At 42.4% G+C, this 18,720-nt stretch overlaps 2 protein-coding genes across 4 annotated transcripts in view; one reads left to right on the plus strand and one right to left on the minus strand.

Moving 5' to 3' along the window:
• Positions 1 to 18,720, minus strand: part of ENTPD8 (ectonucleoside triphosphate diphosphohydrolase 8) — a 185,284-nt gene that overhangs the window by 102,914 nt on the left and 63,650 nt on the right. The window lies entirely within an intron of this gene.
• The window catches only part of LOC115096644 (ectonucleoside triphosphate diphosphohydrolase 8-like), an 86,503-nt gene that overhangs the window by 4,835 nt on the left and 62,948 nt on the right, over positions 1 to 18,720 (plus strand). Inside the window, exon 2 of one of the 3 annotated variants that reach the window (XM_029611571.1) lies at positions 7,431 to 7,497. The exons of 1 other annotated variant lie outside the window; for it this stretch is intronic. In XM_029611571.1, the coding sequence (XP_029467431.1) occupies positions 7,431 to 7,497 (67 nt within the window). Of the gene's footprint in view, positions 1 to 7,361; positions 7,498 to 18,720 lie in introns of those variants that run through there. One more of the 3 variants, XM_029611572.1, reaches the window with a different exon arrangement.

Consider the following 18,720-nt stretch of genomic DNA (forward strand, 5'->3'; position numbering starts at 1 on the left):
CATGGAATCACCCTTGGCTATCAGACCTAGCCAGCCTAAGCCTGTATCCAGTCCCCAGTCCCCAGCCTGTGCCTGTATTTGTATCCAGTCCTAGCTTCTGCTCAGTATCCTGCCCAGCCTATGTCTGTATGCAGTCCTAGCCTGTGTTCATTATCCAGCCCTCAGTTTATTTATATATATATATATATATATATATATATATATATATATATATATATATATATATATATATTTATTTATTTATTTAAAAGGTTTTATATACTGACAACCATTTGCACATCGTGTCGGTTTACAGGTAACTTAGAACCAAGGTATAGATAGGCATTGCCTTTACAAGGAACAAAGAACAGTCAAACAAAGTAACAAAGCAAAAAACTTGATAATTTAGTTGATAGATTCAATTGGGTGTAACATAAGTTGGGAGAGGGGTATGAACAACAATAACAAAAGGAAAAGGCTATGTACAGGGTTCAATATATATTCGTTGAGATTGCTGATTCTTATTTGGGGGAAAGAAAGAGGGGAAAAAGGGAGGACAGCAGAAAGGCAGAGGTTAGAGGTAGGTCACAGAGGGCGAGGGGTTAGCAAGCGAGGGTGAGGAGGGGGTAGGCTTGTAGGAAGAGCCATGTTTTGAGTTTCTTTTTGAATTTGGGTGTGGAGGTTTCAGTGCTTAGGTTCAGTTCCAGCCTGTATCTGTCCAGCCTGTCCAGCCTTGCTCGGCCTGCTTCAGTATCCAGTCCTCAGCTTCCAACCTGCCTCTGCCACAGTGTCCAGCCTGTACCTGACCTCAGTTCCTACCAGTGCCTACCCTGTCTTGTCCAGCTTCGTCCAACCTGCACTGCCTGTCCTGCCTTGTCCAGCTTCTTCAGCCTGTCCTGCCTTCTCTTCTACCATGATGTTCTGCTGCCAAAGCCAAGCCCTACCAGCTCCCAGAACCCAAGGGCTCAACGTCTGAAGGAGGGGTCTGGCTAGACAAAATATAAACACCAGTCCAGCCCTGCGGTCCTGTCCTGCTCTGAGGGGGTGTTCCCCAACCCCAGCCAGCATGACAAGACCACAACAAGGAGTAAGAAAGATTCCAAGTTAAGGCAGGGTGAGTATATCCTGTGGCAGTGCTGGAACATGGCCACCAGCAGGACCTCGGAGCCTACTGAGCGACCCTGCTGTTGGAGGGTAGCATTGCACACTAGGGATGTGCAGAGCAAAATTTTATGTTCATATTTTTTATGTCCGAAAGGGGGTCCCACTTGCGGCCAATATGGACATAAAAAAAATCCAATGAGTTGGGTATATGTACATATGTGCAAAAAAAAAATTAAACCCCCTCACCCTCCTTAATCCCCCCCCCAGACTTACCACAACTCCCTGGTGATCGAGCGAGGAGTGAGGACGTCATTTCTGCAATCCTTGGCGAGAAGCATGTGACGTCGGAGGCACGTCGAGTGACGCGGCGTCACGTGATTCCCGGCTCGTTCGCGCCGGACGGCTCGTTCGGCCCAAAAAGAACTTTTGGCCAGCTTGGGGGGGTCAGGAGGCCCCCCCAAGCTGGCCAAAAGTTCTTTTTGGGCCGAACGAGCCGGGAATCACGTGACGCCAGCGTCACTCGACGTGCCGCCGACGTCACATGCTTCTCGCCAAGGATTGCAGAAATGGCGTCCTCACTCCTCGCTCCATCACCAGGGAGTTGTGGTAAGTCGGGGGGGGGGGGGGGATTAAGGAGGGTGAGGGGGTTTATATTTTTATTTTGGCTCAACAATCGCGATTTCCCACATATCGAACATAGATATGTTCGATATGTGGGAAATCCGATCGTTTATGTCGAATCAATTTTTTAAGTAAAAAAAAAATATGAGTTGCGTTTTACTAATGCGGTCAATCCGAATGCACACCCCTATTGCACACAGTACCCTCATATGGACCACAAAGGAAACATTCTAAAACCCAGATTTTAACTGGTGTCAACTCAGTTCAGATTTCAGATCCTACTTGGTATTCACCTTAATCAACTCAAGAACCCCACTCTGAACCTCTTAATTTGCATTGAACTGTTTTGATGATTTACAAATTGCAAGAGTGCAACAAGTAAGAAGCCTAAGGATGGACATTTTTCTGTAAGTTGTTTTACTGTTCTTTCATTTGTGTGTGCTTTGCTTCAGCACCCTTGATTGTAGGGGTTTCTGATAACTTGAGCAGTAATGGCTTGGGAACAGCCAAAGGACAAAAGGAGGCAGACTCTGACTGTTTCTTAAATGTAGTTTATTTATAGTGAAACCAAAAAATGTGCAGTGCACAGCAAACTAAGTATCTTCAGCAGTTCACCTTTGTTTCAGGTATCTAAAAAAAAAAAAAAAAAGGGCAGTGTAGAGCAAAAGAATCAATTTAGGCAGTTCACCTTGACTTCAGGCAATGCACATAACAAGTCTTAAACTTCAAACATAGCAGGTCTTAAACTTCATAAAATTCTCAAATCTTAAACATAGCAGGTCCTAAACTTCATACAGTTAAACGTAGCAGGTCTTCATATAGGGTGGAACTCCATCAGCTCCCTGGGCCTGCTTAACCCTTCTAGGCCCTGAGGTCTTATACTCTGGTAAAGGGCTCCTCCTTTCACCCAGGATTCTTTGTGGGTCTCAACCTTAAGGAGAACCGGTTGAGACAGCTGTGCCTGGTCCTTTAAGGTAGCCTGAAGAGTTTTCTGTACACTCCCTCACATACCCTCCCCCTCAGCTCAGCCTTGCTGGGATCAGCGTCTGCCTATATAAGGGACACCTCTCTTGACAGGAAATCTACATTGGCATTCTCCCTTCCTGCCCTATGTTGGATCTTATAGTTGAACGGCTGTAGGGCCAGGAACCATCTCATCACCCGTGCGTTGGACTCTTTGTTCCTATTTATCCATAGAAACAGTTGGTGGTCCATTATGAGTGTGAACTGCTGTCCCAGCAGGTAGTAGTGCAAAGCTTCTAAGGCCCACGTGACTGCCAAGCCTTCCTTCTCAAATGTTGAGTAACGCCTCTTCCATGGCATCAGCGTCCAGTTAATGTACGCCACAGGATGTTTTTGGCTATCCTTCTCCTGGACTAAAACTGCTCCTAAGCTGACATCTGAGGCATCAGTCTGCACTATGAAGGATTTGGTGAAGTCTAGGCTTATCAGGACCAGTTCAGAGCATATCGACTCTTTAAGGCCCTGAAGGCCTTCTCTGCTTGTTCTGACTGCTGGACCTTCCCTGGTGCTTTCTTTACCAACAGCCTTGTGAGAGGCTCCGCCTTCTCTGAGTAGTTGGGAATAAACCTTCTATAGTATCCCGTAAGGCATAGGAACGTTCTCACTTTCGCTTTTGTTTGCAGGACTGGTACCCAGGTGATTGCCTTGATCTTCCTAGTCTCTGGATAGACTTTGCCCTTCCCCAGGGTGCAGCCAAGATACTGGACCTCTTGCCCTCCCAGCAAGCACTTCTTAAGGTTAGCTGTTAGCCCTACTTCCTTCAAACTGGTTAGAATAGCCTGGAGTTGGCTAAGATGTGTCTTCCAATCGTGGCTGTAGATCATGATGTCATCTAAGTAAGTGGCTGTATACCCTTGATATGGATAGAGCAGGCAGTTGACCAATCATTGAAACATTGTGAGGGTGCCATGGAGACCAAAAGAATATATTGGACTGGAAGAGTCCACCTGGCCAAGAGAATGCAGTTTTCTCTTTTGTCGAGGGCATGAGAGGCACCTGCCAATGCCCTTTGGTAAGATCAAGGGAAGAGATGAACTGGGCTGATTCCAGATGCTCGTTAGTTCATACACTCGTAGCACTGGATAAACACCGAGTTTTGAGACCTCGTTGACCTTTTTAAGTCAATACAGAACTTTTATGCTCCCATCTGGCTTCAGCACCAATACTGTGGGTGAGCGCCAATCATTGTTAGATTTCTCTATTACCCTGAGCTGGAGCATCTCCTTCACTTCCATCTTGATGATATGGCACCTGTCCTCGGGAATCCGATAGGGTCATTGCCATACCATATCTCCAGGAGGCATAATGATGTCATGCTGCACCAGATGGGTATGACCGGACAAGTTTGAGAATAATTCATTGCTTTTCTTTACCAGCTGCTTTAAGTCAGCTGTCTGTGTACTGAACAATTGATCTCTGAAAGGAACCTGGGTTTGGTCTACTTCAGATCTGACCTCGAGACCAAACTGTCCTTCCTGTACCACTCCACACTTCTTTGCAACCCACTTCTACAAGTAGTTTACATGGTAGATTTGAGTTTTCTTTAATTTATCTGGCTGAGCGATTTTGTAATCTTCGGGTCCTGTTTTCTCCAAAACCTCATAGGGCCATTGCAAGCAGGTTAACAACTTGATTTTCAAGGATAGGAGGAGGACAAGGATACGGTCCCCTGACTGGAATTCTATTTGGAGCGTGAGGCAATTGTAAGCTCGGGCTTGGGAACACTGAGCCTCTTCGAAACACAGACGGGCCACTTCCTCAGCCTTTTTTCAGCAATCCTGCACTCGGAGCACGTAGTTGATGAGGTTCTGCATGGGATTCACTTCATCTTCCCAGGTTTCATGAGCAATGTCCAAGATTCCTCTCGGTCTCCTTCTGTATAATAACTCAAATGGGGAAAACCCATTGAGCTCTGTGGTACTTTGCGGATTGTGAACAGCACATAAGGTAGCGATGTGTCTTAGTTTTTGCTGTTTTTATCCACAAATTTCCTCAACATTTGTTTGAGCCTTTGATTGAAGTGCTCGACCAGGTCATTGGTCTGCAGGTGATACACCGAGGTCCACAAAGGTTTTACCTTGAGCAAGGTGCAAAGTTAGTTCATGATCTTGGAGATGAAAGGGGTACCCTGATCCATCTGGATCTCCTTGGGAAGCCCAAGTCATGAAAAAACCTTTATATTCCATAGCAGCACTGCTTCCAGATATCTGGTGGGCATAGTCTAGTATGACAAGAATGTATTTGTTTCCTCAAGTCAATCTCTCTAGTGGCCCTACAAGATCCATGCCCACTCTTTCAAAAGGGATTTCAATTATAGGCATTGCTATGAGAGATGTCACCCGTAATCCGGTAGGCTTTGTGAGCTGGTAGGTAGGGCAGGGCCAGCAATACAACTGGAACTGTTTATGAAGGCCCGGCCAATAGAATTGTGCAAGTAACTTTTACCGGGTCTTTTTCTCCCCGGGGTGATCCCCCTAGAAAGTAACTGTGTGCTTTTCTGTACAACTTTTGGGAGCGTTCAGCAATTAACACCTGTTCCAGGCAGGCGTTAATTTCTGAGCACAAAAATGTGCATCTTAGACTCCACTGCAGCTCTTCTCTTCAACTTCAGACTTCAAGTCCTTACTTTTCTCTGGCCTTTAGTCTCCTCAGACTGTTTCTCTCTCCTTAAATTCCTAGTGCCCAGCTCCTTCCACTTCTGGGTCACTGCTTAAGGGCTTGTTAAAGTACCCCAGAATCTTCTCAGCTTCTCAATTGCTCATACTCCTCCTGGAACTCCTTAGTACCACTGGGGTAGCATCTGCTCCTTTTCAGAGGCATTCACATCTGAAGAAGGGGCCTATGTAGTCTTGATAGATCATGTATAACATTTTTGGCTGATACTTACTAATTCAATAAAAGCCATCACAGTTTGCAGAGAATCCAGTTTAATCCAGGAGCTCCTAGCTTACTGCATTACAAATTCCAGTCACTAACTGAAAATAAAATGCTTATTTCTACCTTTGTTATCTCACACACACACACACACAGCCAGGCTCGCATTCTCACCCACACATACACATTCAAGCCCACGCACAGCTTCCGCTTCCTCTTCCTCCCCCTCCCAAGCAGGAAGATCAGTTGGCCTCTCCTGCTGCCACTGGCCTCCTGCTGTCTTTGGGCCGTATGGCCCACTGATCTTCCTGCTTGTGGGGGGGAGGGGGAAGAAGCGGAAGCTGTGTGCAGCGCTTTTGCTCCCTTTCCCCCCCCCCCAAAATAGGAAGATCGGTGGGCCATACGGTCGCCCATGTGTGCCGTACAAATGCACGGAATGGTGCGCTGGCCCTGGGTCCTCCTCTTCACCGCGCGGAGATGGGATCCCGCGACGGCCTTGCAGGTCCGGTGCTCCACTTCCGGTTCCAGTTGGGTGGGCCTGGGTCCAAACTGGGTGGGCATCTGCCCACCCAGGCCCACCCGTGGCTACGCCACTGCTCTGAGTCCCAGAGCAAGTTCCCTCTGGCCCAGTTTGTCTTCCTGGTCCAGATAAGTTCCTACCTTGTCTGTCAAAGAGTGCATGTAACTAACGCCCTCTGACCTGGAACATTCTTACTCTGGTTCCAGGATAACCTCTTGCCCTCTGCACATCCTATGCATGTCTAGCAGATGTTACACGCTGTTTGAGGCTCTGCAGATTTCCCATAAGGGGGAATCCTCTATTTTACCATAAAACCTGTGAGCACTCTTAACTTTTATACACTTTTGTAGTACAGAGGCCACTCGAGTTTCTGCTTCTGTGAATATTCCATCTCCTAAAACGAGTTATCACAAAATCAGAGAAAGCACCCCACGGCTCTTCCCCCTGTTGCTCCTAAAACTGGATGGGCCCACAGCTCTCCCTAAAGGCGGAGGAGGGAGGCAGGAGGGGCAGTGGCGGTCACAGCATTTCTTCTTCCCGCCTGCATGGGCCCAGTCCCGCACGGGCAGGCAAGAGGAAATGTCATGGCTGGCACAGGCCCCAGAACAGTAGCGCTTAGGCCCCGGCAGAGGTTGGTGGTGCATGGCCACACCATTTTTCTTAGTTGGCCGTGCCTGTGCACTATGGACGGTGTGCCCCTGAACAAATCTCGATTTATATATTTATCCATGGAGTACAATCACACTCGACTTTGACAGATTCTGCATAGTGTAAAGTTAAAAAAAAAAAAAGGGCGGGGCGGGTGCATGGATAATATATTAGCAGAATGGGGAGTAGATTGACAAAAAGAGCAGGATTATGGCTATGGGTGAGGAAACCCATGTCCCTGTTAAGTCTTTTCTTTTGACATGCTTTAGCATTTTAATTTTGAATGTGTTATTTTCTTAGCTTTGACCTGATGAACTTTGAAAGCTAGACACAAATGTATTTTACCAACTGTATCCTACAGCTTATTTGTTGATCTTTATACTTAGGCATCCATATGAATTAACACTGCAATCTCAGTTTAAAAAGAAAACTTTCTTTCATGTGTACAACTATTTTCATTAAAGCTGTAGTATGCCTTCCATCTCAGCAGAGTTTAACTTGGCTAAAAGCTAATGTTTTCTGTGCTGAACATTTACTGTAAAAATACAAAATGCACAATACAGCAATTCTGCTTTAAGGTCAACAAACCCTGAAGGAATGCTGATGCTGAGATCTTCCGCCAGGGCTCGGCTTTTACTTTCACTTTAAGTTTTTGTGGCAGGAAACAACTCTGCCGACCAGAGAACGCACGGCCACAGGAAGAGAGAGTCGTCTGGGGGAAAAAAAAGGTAAGTGATTTAAAACTATTCTCAGAAGTTAGCAGCAACCTACAGGCAGATAGTCCGGCAAGGGAAAGCAACCGAGAAATAAGAATAGTTGAACTGTTTGGCTAGTTAAGTTTCCTTGGTGACGAGCGGTGGGGGCAGGAGAGGACAGAGTGCAGGTATGCAGGCAGAGTAGATCTGCCAGCTGTGATGGGGAACAGAGAAGGAAATTAATATATAGATACATCTACAAGCCGCAAATCAAGCTTGTAAAAAAAAAAAAAAAGCGTGCAAAAATACTCTGCCCAGTAAATGTTTGTGATATGTAAGGGCTTGGGCTATACTGTGATGTCCGGTAAAACAGTTTGGCCGTTAAAAAAAGAAATATATATATACACACACACACACTTCTATACCACCGTTGCAAGTGCTATTGCGAGAATCCTCTCTTATCCAAGAGGCTAGCAGAGAGCTCCGGCCGGAAAGATGTTGCAGTGTCCCTAGATCACGCGTCTACCACTTGGCAATTGCCTACAAAGCCCACAAAGGAAGTGCCTTTGCTGTGAAACCACAGTCATCAGTGTGTCTAAAAAAGAAAAACCCGTACATGTGGCCCCTGAGGACCCGAGGAGGTGGGACAGTGCCTCCTTTCCACCCCCCCCCCCCCCCCCCCCCCCCCCCCAATCTTCGGTATGAGGCAGAGCCATAGCCAGGACTCCTGGCACCTATAGCCAAGAGGAAAAAGTGTGCCCTCCCCATGAACACAATATACTTGTTATAATGTAAACCGGAGTGATAAGTAATTCTGTTACCTGAACTTTGGTATAAAAAAAAAGTTATAAATAAATAAATAAATAAATAAATAAACAACACAATGAGCTTGGAGACTGTATTTAGAGGGCTTTAAATTCTATTTTTAATTTTGACCCAGCAGTTTACGCCTGCTCCTTTGGGTTTCCATCTCAGTTGGACCCAGCATGGGCGTCCTGGCACCATGAGCTTTATTTATTTATAAAAATGCCTAGCCTGCGCTGTCTACAATTCTTGGTGGAATATAAAATTACATACATATTAAAACTCATAACTATCAAAAGATTCACAAACAAGACAAAAGTATCTATATATCCATGAATCAAATATTATTCACCATGTTTAAGTTAGATTTCTAATGTTGGAATAATGAGCATGGAAAATAATTTTAGATGAATCTTGTGGCTAGAAACAAAGGGTTCAGTTTCATCATATTTGTTTGTTTAATTATTTCACCCTTTTATATACCGACATTCGTTTACACATCACATCGGTTTACATTATAACTATTGAACTAAAGAAGGAAGTTACATATGAACAAAGCGGGTAACTAGGAGATATTAGTAAACAAAAAATGGAGACACTGAAATCGGGGAGGGTGGAGGGCGGTGCAGGAACTAAAGATACAAAGTTAGATGGTCAGCAAGTGAAACATAGAACTATAGACAATGTTGTGATAGGAATGGGAGGATGAATTCTAACATTAATAATACAGGGGAGATATGCAGGTGGTGTAGGGGGGAGGAGTATAAGAGAGAAGGCGGTAAGAATGAGGGTTATTGGTAGGCTTGGATGAAGAGCCAGGTTTTCAGCCTTTTTTAAAAGTTAATAGTGTTAGATTCCAGTCTTAGGTCTACTGGCATAGCGTTCCAAATGGAGGGACCGGCAATTGAGAAAGCACGTACACGTGTTGAGGATAGATTAGTGAGTCTGGGGGAGGGTGTTGGTAGAGTGCCGTTATTGGCTGATCTTGTGAATCTTCGGGGGATTTAAAGTGGAAGGATGTGTTGAACCAGTTTATGTTTTGGTTATATAGCGTTTTGTGAATTAGTGTGAGACTTTTGAATTGTATTCTGAGGTGTATGGAAAGCCAATGTAGATTTTTTTAGTATGGGGGAGATGTGGTCATCTCTTTTGGAGTTTGTGAGGATTCTGGCGGTGGCATTTTGGAGCATTTGTAGGGGCTTAAGGGACATAGTTGGGAGTCCTAGAAGTAATGAGTTGCAGTAGTCTAGCTTGGATAGGATTAGTGCCTGTAGCACTCTTCTAAAGTCATTTAGATGGAGGAGGGGCCTGAGCTTTCTTAGGACATGTAGTTTAAAAAAGCCGTCTCTTAAGGTTGAGTTTATTAATTTTTTAAGGTTTAGCTCATTATCTATTATGACGCCTAGGTTTCTTGCTTCTTTTGAGATAGGAGGTTGGCCTTGCTGGGGGGAGGATAAGGAGGGGAATATGTGGTTGGATTTATGGTTTAGTATTAATAGTTTGGTTTTGTCGGTATTGAGAGCGAGGTTCATTTGATTGAGGAGTTTCTTAATTGTGGTGAGGTGGTTGTCCCAATGTAGGAGGGATTTGGTAATGGATTCAGAGATTGGGATGAGGATTTGGACGTCATCTGCATAAATGAAGAAGGTGAGGCCCAGATCTGTTAGGAGTTTACATAGGGAGAGCATTTATATATTGAAAAGGGTAGAAGATAGGGAGGAGCCTTGAGGGACACCTTGGGTTATTTTGATGGACTCTGATTCAGTTTTGCCAATTTTGACTTTATATTGCCTGTTCTCTAGGTATGAAATAAACCATTGTAATGCAATGCCAGAAAGACCGAACTCGATTAGACGGTCGATAAAGATGTTGTGATTAACAGTATCAAAGGCAGCGGAGATATCTAGTATAGCTAGGAAGAATGATTGCCCTTTATCCTGTGCTTTGAGGACAGTGTCGGTGAGGGAGAGTAGGAGTGTTTCTGTGCTGCAGAGTTTGCGGAAGCAAAGTTTGGGAGGGGTGTAGTACATGGTATTTTTCAAGGTGATCTGTTGGTTGTTTACTATTTTTCCTAGGAGTTTTGCAAGGAATGGGAGGATGGGTATGGGTCGGAAGTTGTTTAGCTCTGCGGGGTTCAGTTGGGGTTTTTTCAAGATGGGATTGACTATGGCTTCTTTAATGTACATGGGTACATGTCCTTGAGATAGAGATGAGTTTATGATGTCAGTTATTGGTTTGGCAATGATGTTGGGAATAGATTTTAGATGTTTAGCTGGGATTGCGTCAGCTGGATGAGAGGCAGGGTTGATTTTTTTTATGAACGATTCTATTTTGAAGTATGAGATTGTTTTGAATTCATTGAGGATGGCGTCTGGGGTTTTAGGTAGGGTGATTTTGGTTGTTGTAGGGGGAGTGAGCTTGGCCATTATGTTATTTACTTTGTCTTTGAAGAAGCAGGCGATTTCATTGCATTTTGTTTCAGTTTCAAAGACTGATGTGAGTGGGGGGAAAATTTTTGTGAGTTTGGTGACATAGGGTTTTAGAGTTATATTGGAACTTGTGTATTCTCTTTGAATAAAAGTTGCGCTTGGATTTGAGGATTGCTGTTCGGTAGTTGTGGAGATTGCTCCTGTAAAGGGTTAGGAGATTGGGGGCGTGGGAGTTTTGCCATTTGTTTTTGATTTTTCGAAGATTTTGTTTGAGGTTTTTTTTTAGCTCTGGAGAGTACTTGGGTTTTTATTATATTTGGTTGGATTTATTTCTTTGGTGGGCATAACTGGTTTGCAAAATAAAGAAACCATAAAAAATATAAATAAAAACATGCAGACAAAAACTGAACTGGATAATGAACATAACCCAGTAGGAGAATATGAATCTGCCTTGTCTGGGAAGCATTCAAAGCTTTTCTGAGAGGGAAAATAATTAATTAAGCTAGTTTCCTCCAAAAGGATAGAAAGAAAAGAATAAATGATCTTTTAGCCCAGATTCACATACTGAAGCCCTACATAAAAAGAATTACTGTCCACGCACGTTGCGAGAGCTTAAGAAAGCTCGGCAGACCCTACAATCGCTAGAAGTAGGGAAAATAGAATAAGCTATGAAATACACTAGAGTAAAGTTTTATGAACATTGAGATAGAGCGGACACCCTTCTGGCCAAAGCTGTTAAGAGGAAGGTGGGTAAACCATTTATCCCTAAGATTTCAAAACCTGATGGTTCAGTCACAGCCATACCTCGAGAAATAGAACAGGCTTTTGTTCATTTTTTAATTGAAATATACAAGGACCTGACCTCAGCTTCTAGAACGGATATCTGCCGTTCTCTTGAAGGTTTAGGCATGCCTGTGCTCTCTGAAGACCAAGCCGAGGGGTTGATGGCGCCTATCACAGTGCAAGAAATCCACCTGGCCATCTTTGAATTATCCAAAGGGAAGTGCCTGGGCCCACATGGGTACCCTATTGAATTGAAAAAAAATAATTTTTCATGATGTTGTGCAATTCTTACATCTAATCTATCATAATGTGGGTAGAGAGAGTTTGTTGTGTGAAATGGCTGATGCCACTATTTTCTTAATACCTAAACCCGGGAAAGATGCAGCATTATTTGGCTCTTACCATCCCATCTCCCTCTTAAATTCAGACATAAAAATATTGGCGAAAGTATTGAACTGCATTTAGAGAAAGTATTACCTTTGTTTAATTCACACAGATCAAACAGGTTTTGCTAAAGGGAGGGTATCCACTTCTAACACGAGGCGTCTGTTCAGTATTCTCCACTTGGCAAAACAAAAAGTTATTTCTGGCATTGTATTATCCTTAGATGCAGAAAAGGCCATTGGTAGACTGTCATGGCCCTTCCTTTTTGAAGTTTTGACTCAAGTAGGATTACCTAATAAATAGGTTCATTGCCTGGATTCTCGCTATGTATAAAATTCCCAGGGCTCGGTTGTTGGTTAATGGTCATCTCGCTACTTTTTTTTCGATAGGTAGAGGCACTGTTCCCTATCACCACTTCTTTTTAATTTATCTATTCAACCCCTTGCCAGGGCAGTCAGACAAAACCCACTGATTCAGGGTATGCGATTAGGAGGACGAATGCATAAAATATCCTTATACGCTGATGACGTATTGCTTTATTTAACGAAGCCGAGAATATCAGGCCTAGCACTACTGGCCATTCTTCAAGAATTTGACCAGCTCTCAGGGTATAAGGTTAACTATGACAAATCGGAGTTGTTACCTCTGGATAATAAATTTCCTCTGCCGGCCTGTCTGTCTGTCTTTCGAAAAGTTGAAAATATCTTTACCTACCTTGATATTCAAGTTACTAAAAGCCATCGAGATCTTTATCATAAAAATTATAGTCCCATGTTTATTCGCATCAAGCAGGATCTGATGGATTGGGAACATCTGTCAGTCTCCTGGGCAGGTCGGATTAATTTATTAAAGATGTCTATGTTACCAAAATTGCTCTCTCTTTTTCAACATCTTCCCTGCAATGTGCCTGCTCAAGCCTTTGTTGATCTGTATAAAGCCATGGCTAAATTTGTCTGGAAACAACATATGGCCCGACTGAGATTGAGCACTTTTGGTATGGCCCTGCACAAAATTCGTTTTTATTACTGAGTGGCTTGGCTGGTGGGAATGCATGAATGGTTGCATGGTGGAGATGTGGCATGGTTGGGTTTGACTAATTCAGCTTGCTCTTTTTCCAATCTAGCTACTCTTCCGTTCTTGGCTTCTGCTTCCCCCTTGCATTGCAGAATAAGCAGGTCCAGTCCTATTATTGGCCATACTCTCACGGTTTGGGGCCAAGTCCAGAAAGTTTTGGGTGTGGACGGTGAGAGGTTATCCCCTATTGCGCCTATATTTCAGAAACCGGTTTTAGATACCTGTACTTTTTCTTCTATTTTTAGAGGCTGGAGAGATAAATGGTTGGTCCTTAGATTTAACCTGAAAGTACAAGAATGAATTACATGTAAGCTAACTACGAGACATGTATTCAATGGACATTATATGACATGATTCAAATAGATATTGTATGAAATTATATGTTACCGGTTATCTATTGGCACCTCTGTTAAAGTACTAACATTTGTTTTGCCTATTTGTGCCAGCCTGTAAACCGTTATGATGGTAAATAACTTAATGACGGTATAGAAAAGATTTTAAATAAATAAAATAAATAAATAAATTTGAGCTTGGTTGGGAACCACGAGTTTCCTTTTTTCAGTTAAGTGCTCTGGAGTGCCATTTCAATCTGGCTGAACCATTATGGCAGTTGAATGGTGTGGAGCAGAATCTGAGTGACTGCTGCTAAGAAAAGAGGCATTACTTTACTATATAAGGGTATTCTGGTGGGCAAACATGGTCTTACTACTTCTCCTGCCTTGATAGAGGCCTGGAAGGCAGATTTGGGGGTAAACTTAGACGCAAATGTCTGGAAGTCTATCTGGCAAGCAGCACACCGTATTTCTATTTGTGTGAGATGTACCGAATTATTGAATAAACTGCTTCATAGGACATACCGCACGCCAACGTATTACTCTAAATTTATACCTGAAGCAAGTCTTCTATGTTGGCATGAATGTGGAGAGAGAGGCTTTTATAAACATATGTGGTGGTCCTGCCCACGATTACGACTGTTTTGGTTACAAATTATGCAGGAAATTGCAGATATACTGGGGCTCCTGTTATATCTTACATGCTCATTGGTTAAGAACATAAGAACATAAGAAAATGCCATACTGGGTCAGACCAAGGGTCCATCAAGCCCAGCATCCTGTTTTCAACAGTGGCTAATCCAGGCCATAAGAACCTGGCAAGTACCCAAAAACTAAGTCTATTCCATGTTACCATTGCTAATGGCAGTGGCTATTCTCTAAGTGAACTTAATAGCAGGTAATGGACTTCTCCTCCAAGAACTTATCCAATCCTTTTTTAAACACAGCTATACTAACTGCACTAACCACATCCTCTGGCAACAAATTCCAGAGTTTAATTGTGCGTTGAGTAAAAAAGAACTTTCTCCGATTAGTTTTAAATGTGCCCCATGCTAACTTCATGGAGTGCCCCCTAGTCTTTCTACTGTCCGAAAGAGTAAATAACCGATTGACATCTACCCGTTCTAGACCTCTCATGATTTTAAACATCTCTATCATATCCCCCCTCAACCGTCTCTTCTCCAAGCTGAAATGTCCTAACCTCGTTAGTCTTTCCTCATAGGGAGCTGTTCCATTCCCCTTATCATTTTGGTAGCCCTTCTCTGTACCTTCTCCATCGCAATTATATCTTTTTTGAGATGCGGCGACCAGAATTGTACACAGTATTCAAGGTGCGGTCTCACCATGGAGCGAAACAGAGGCATTATTGGGGAGATGGACGGGTTCATCTATACCCGTGAAATATCGCAAATTAGTAGCTCAGTTATTGCTACTAGATATATGGTTGCTACTTTTTGGAAGTTTTGCCCCAATATAACCTTTGGAGATCTCAGATGAAAGTAGTGGATGATTTGGAAAAACTCCATTATGCGCTGAAAGGTCAGACCATTAAATATAATTTGATTTGGGATATTTACCATCAACATTTAGTTTGACTCTATATTCAGTTTTATTGTATTTCCTTGCTGGAGGTATATGTTTTGTTTACTTTTCTCTTCCTTTTTTTCTAGTCATGTATGCATTGTACTTTCCTTCTCTTTTTTTCCCTGCCTACTCCAATACTTGTGTGGCGTTTATATGTTACTGTATGTTCTTCTATGCCAAAAACATTTGCTAAATAAAGAGTTATAAAAAAAAATTGAACTGGAAACCACAAGACAGACTCTGTACGCAGTACAACATGGAAAAACAGAAACATCACATCATCAAAAACGAAACATTAAAATCAAGAAATATAAAACAATCATAATAATAAAACCATACATATAAACAAATAAATATTTGAAAACAGATAATTAATAGAACATCCAATAATTAAAAACTCATAAAACCTTTCCAAACATCAATAAAATGTTTCAAAATAGCACACACATCAAATAACACCCAATAATTAAAAATTGTAAGGAGTACAAAAAAGAAATCCTCTGCTTCCATACCTGGGAATTTGATTTCCAGATGTACTGATATTGTCATGGATTAACAGGGGGGAAGTAGTAGTTTTTCATTCCTTTCTTAATAATTCCTAACAGTCTGCTTGCTTTTTTGACCGCTGTTGCGCACTGAGCCAAGGATGTCAAAGTATTGTCCACAATGATGCCCAGATCCTTTTCCTGCATTGTAACTCCTAATTTGAAACCTAGCAGTGTGTAACTACAGTATGGGTTACTTTTCCCTTGTACATCACACTGCACTTGTCCACATTAAATTTCATCTGCCATCTGGATGCTCGATCTCCCAGTTTCGCAAGGTCTTCCTGCAATTTCTCATAATCCGTTTGTGATTGCATTATTCTGAATAATTTTGAGTCATCTGCAGATTTGATACTCAGTCGTCATTCCCTTTTCCAGATCATTTATAAATATATAAGAAAGAACTGGTCCCAGTACAGATCCCTGAGGCATACTGAGAAAACTGACCATTTATCCCTATTCTCTGTTTCCTATCTTTTAACCAGTTTGCAGTCCACAATAGGACATTGCCACCTATCCCATGACTTTTTAATTTTCTAGGGAGTCTGTCATGGGGGACTTTCAAATGCCTTCTGAAAATCCAAATACACTATATCCCCTGGATCACCATTAGCTACATGTTTATTAATCCCTTCAGAAAAATACAGCAAATTGGTGAGACAAGATTTCCCTTACATAAGAACATAAGATATTCCATACTGGGTCAGACCAAGGGTCCATCAAGCCCAGTATCCTGTTTCCAACAGTAGCCAATTCAAATCACAAGTACCTGGCAAGAACTCAAACAGTAAATAAATCTCAAGCAAATTAGTAGCAGTTTATGGATTTTTTTCCTCTAGGAACTTATCCAAACCTTTTTTAAACCTAGTTACATTGACTGCTGTAACCATGTCCTCTGGCAATGAATTCCAGAGTGAATGTGTGAGTGAAAAATAATTTTCTTTAAATAAGCTACTTGCTAACTTCATGGAGTGCACCCTAGTCCTTCTATTATCTGAAAGAGTAAATAACTGATTTACATTAACTTGTTTAAGTCCTTTCGTGATTTTGTAGACCTCTATCTATCCCCTCTCAGTTGTCTCTTCTCCAAACTGAACAGCCCTAACTTCCTTAGCCTTTCTGCATAGGGCAGCCATTCCATGCCCCTTATCATTTTGGTCGCCCTTCTCTGCACTTTTTCCAGTGTAACTATATCTCATTTTTTGAGATGCGGTGACCAGAATTCCACACCGTATTCAAGATGTGGAGCTGTATAGAGGCATTATGACATCCACTGTTTTATTCACCATTCCCTTTCTGATAATTCCTAACATTCTGTTTGCTTTTTTGATTGCCACAGTACACTGAGCCAATGATTTCAATCTATGACACCTAGATCTCTTTCCTGGGTGGTAACTCCTAAGATAGAACCTAAGATTGTGTAACTATAGCAAGGGTTATTTTTCCCTATAATGATCACTTTACACTTGTCCACATTAAATTTCATCTACCATTTGGAAACCCAATCTTTCAGTCTCATAAGGTCCTCCTGCAATTTATCACAATCCACTTGAGATTTTACTACTCTGCATAATTTTGTGATATCCGAAAATTTGATCACCTCACTCATCGTACCCCGTTCCAGATCATTTATAAATATATTAAAAAGCACTGGTCTAAATACAGATCCCTGAGGCATTTCACTGTTTACCTTTTACTTTTTTCAAATGTAAATCCATGTCGGCTGTGCCTAATGAAGCCATACCTTTCTGTATGTGTTGCAATTTTTATTCTTTAGAATAGTTCCTACAGTTTTTCCTGGCTTGGAAGTCAGGCTCACTGGTCTATAGTTTCCCAGATTACCCCTGGAGCATCACATTGGTCACCCTCCAATCTTCATGTACAATAGATGATTTTAGTGATAGGATACAAATTATGTATTTATTTATTTAGCATTTTTATAGACCGATATTTGTTGGGAACATCATACCGGTTTACATATAACAATAATGCAGCATAACATCGCTTTACAGGGAATGTGTAAGTACATGTGGTATTTGGAAATTACTAATAATAGATCTGAAATTTCATTTTTAAATTCTTTCAGAACTCTGGGATGTAAGCCATCTTGTCCAGATGATTTGCTACTCTTTTGTTTGTCAGTCTGCCATATTACATCATCCAGGCTCATTGTGATTTGTTTCAGTTCTTCTGTCTCATCATCATTAAATACTGTTTCCGGCATGGGTATCTTCCCAATATCCTCTTCAGAAAACACCAAAACAAAGAATTCATTTAGTCGTTCTGCTATGGCCTTGTCTTCCTTAAGTGCCTCATTAACCCCTTCATCATCCAACAATGTAACCGACTCCCTCACAGGCTTCCTGCTGAGATATATTTTTAAAAGTTTCTATTATGAGTTTTTGCCTCTGCTGCCAAATTCTTTTCAAATTCTCTTTTTGCCTGCTTTATTAGTGTTTTACATCTATCTTGCCAGTGGTTATGCTTCTATTTTCTTCATCTGGATCCTTTTTCACATTTTTGAAAGATGTTCACTGAGGCCAGGTGGCCCCACTACTGTTACCTCTCGCACCAAATCCTGCATTTCACTAAGAATAAGGTCTAAATGGCTCCCTCTCTTATTGGTTCCTGGACCAGCTTCTCCATGAAGTAGTCATTTATTTCATTTAGAAAGTTTACCCCTCTAGCATCTCCCAATGTAAAATGTATCCATTATTACTGTACTGCCAAGTTTGTTACCTTCTCTAATTTCCAATATGATTTCATTGTCTGTTTAGTTTGGCCAGGTGGACAGTAGTATACCCCCATTACTATACTCTTCTCCATGACACATGGAATTTCCACCCATAAAGATTCTACTGTGGATTTAGATTTTGGTCCTCTATATCTCCTTCTTACACCCCCTACCCCTCATCCTGGGTGCTCTCTCCAGCCTCCCCTTTTCTCCCTCTGTTTCTCTACTCCAAGTTTGTCTTCCCTCCCCTTGAGCACTAAAATGTGTTCCCTCTCAGTCCCCCACCCTTAGAAAACTCCCCTCATGCTCTCCCCCCACCAAAGTTTCTCACTGTGCTTCTTCCTGCTCAAGGCTGTCAACATATTTCCTTTCCCTTTTCCAATTCTTTCTAACCCAGACTTCCTCCTCTCTCCAATCCTTAGTGTAGCTGGCCTACTCTCATGATCCCACCCCTCACCTAGCAGGAAGAGGAGCAGCACTTAACATAGTGTCTGCTTCCTGCTTGCACAGGGCCACTCTGGTGGAAGGGGCTGCTCAGATCTTGCAGCTCATTCCACCAGACTGTCCCTGTTCCTCCTGCTGGCTGG

This window comes from Rhinatrema bivittatum, chromosome 8, assembly GCF_901001135.1.
Source record: "Rhinatrema bivittatum chromosome 8, aRhiBiv1.1, whole genome shotgun sequence".
NCBI classification, from domain to species: domain Eukaryota; kingdom Metazoa; phylum Chordata; class Amphibia; order Gymnophiona; family Rhinatrematidae; genus Rhinatrema; species Rhinatrema bivittatum.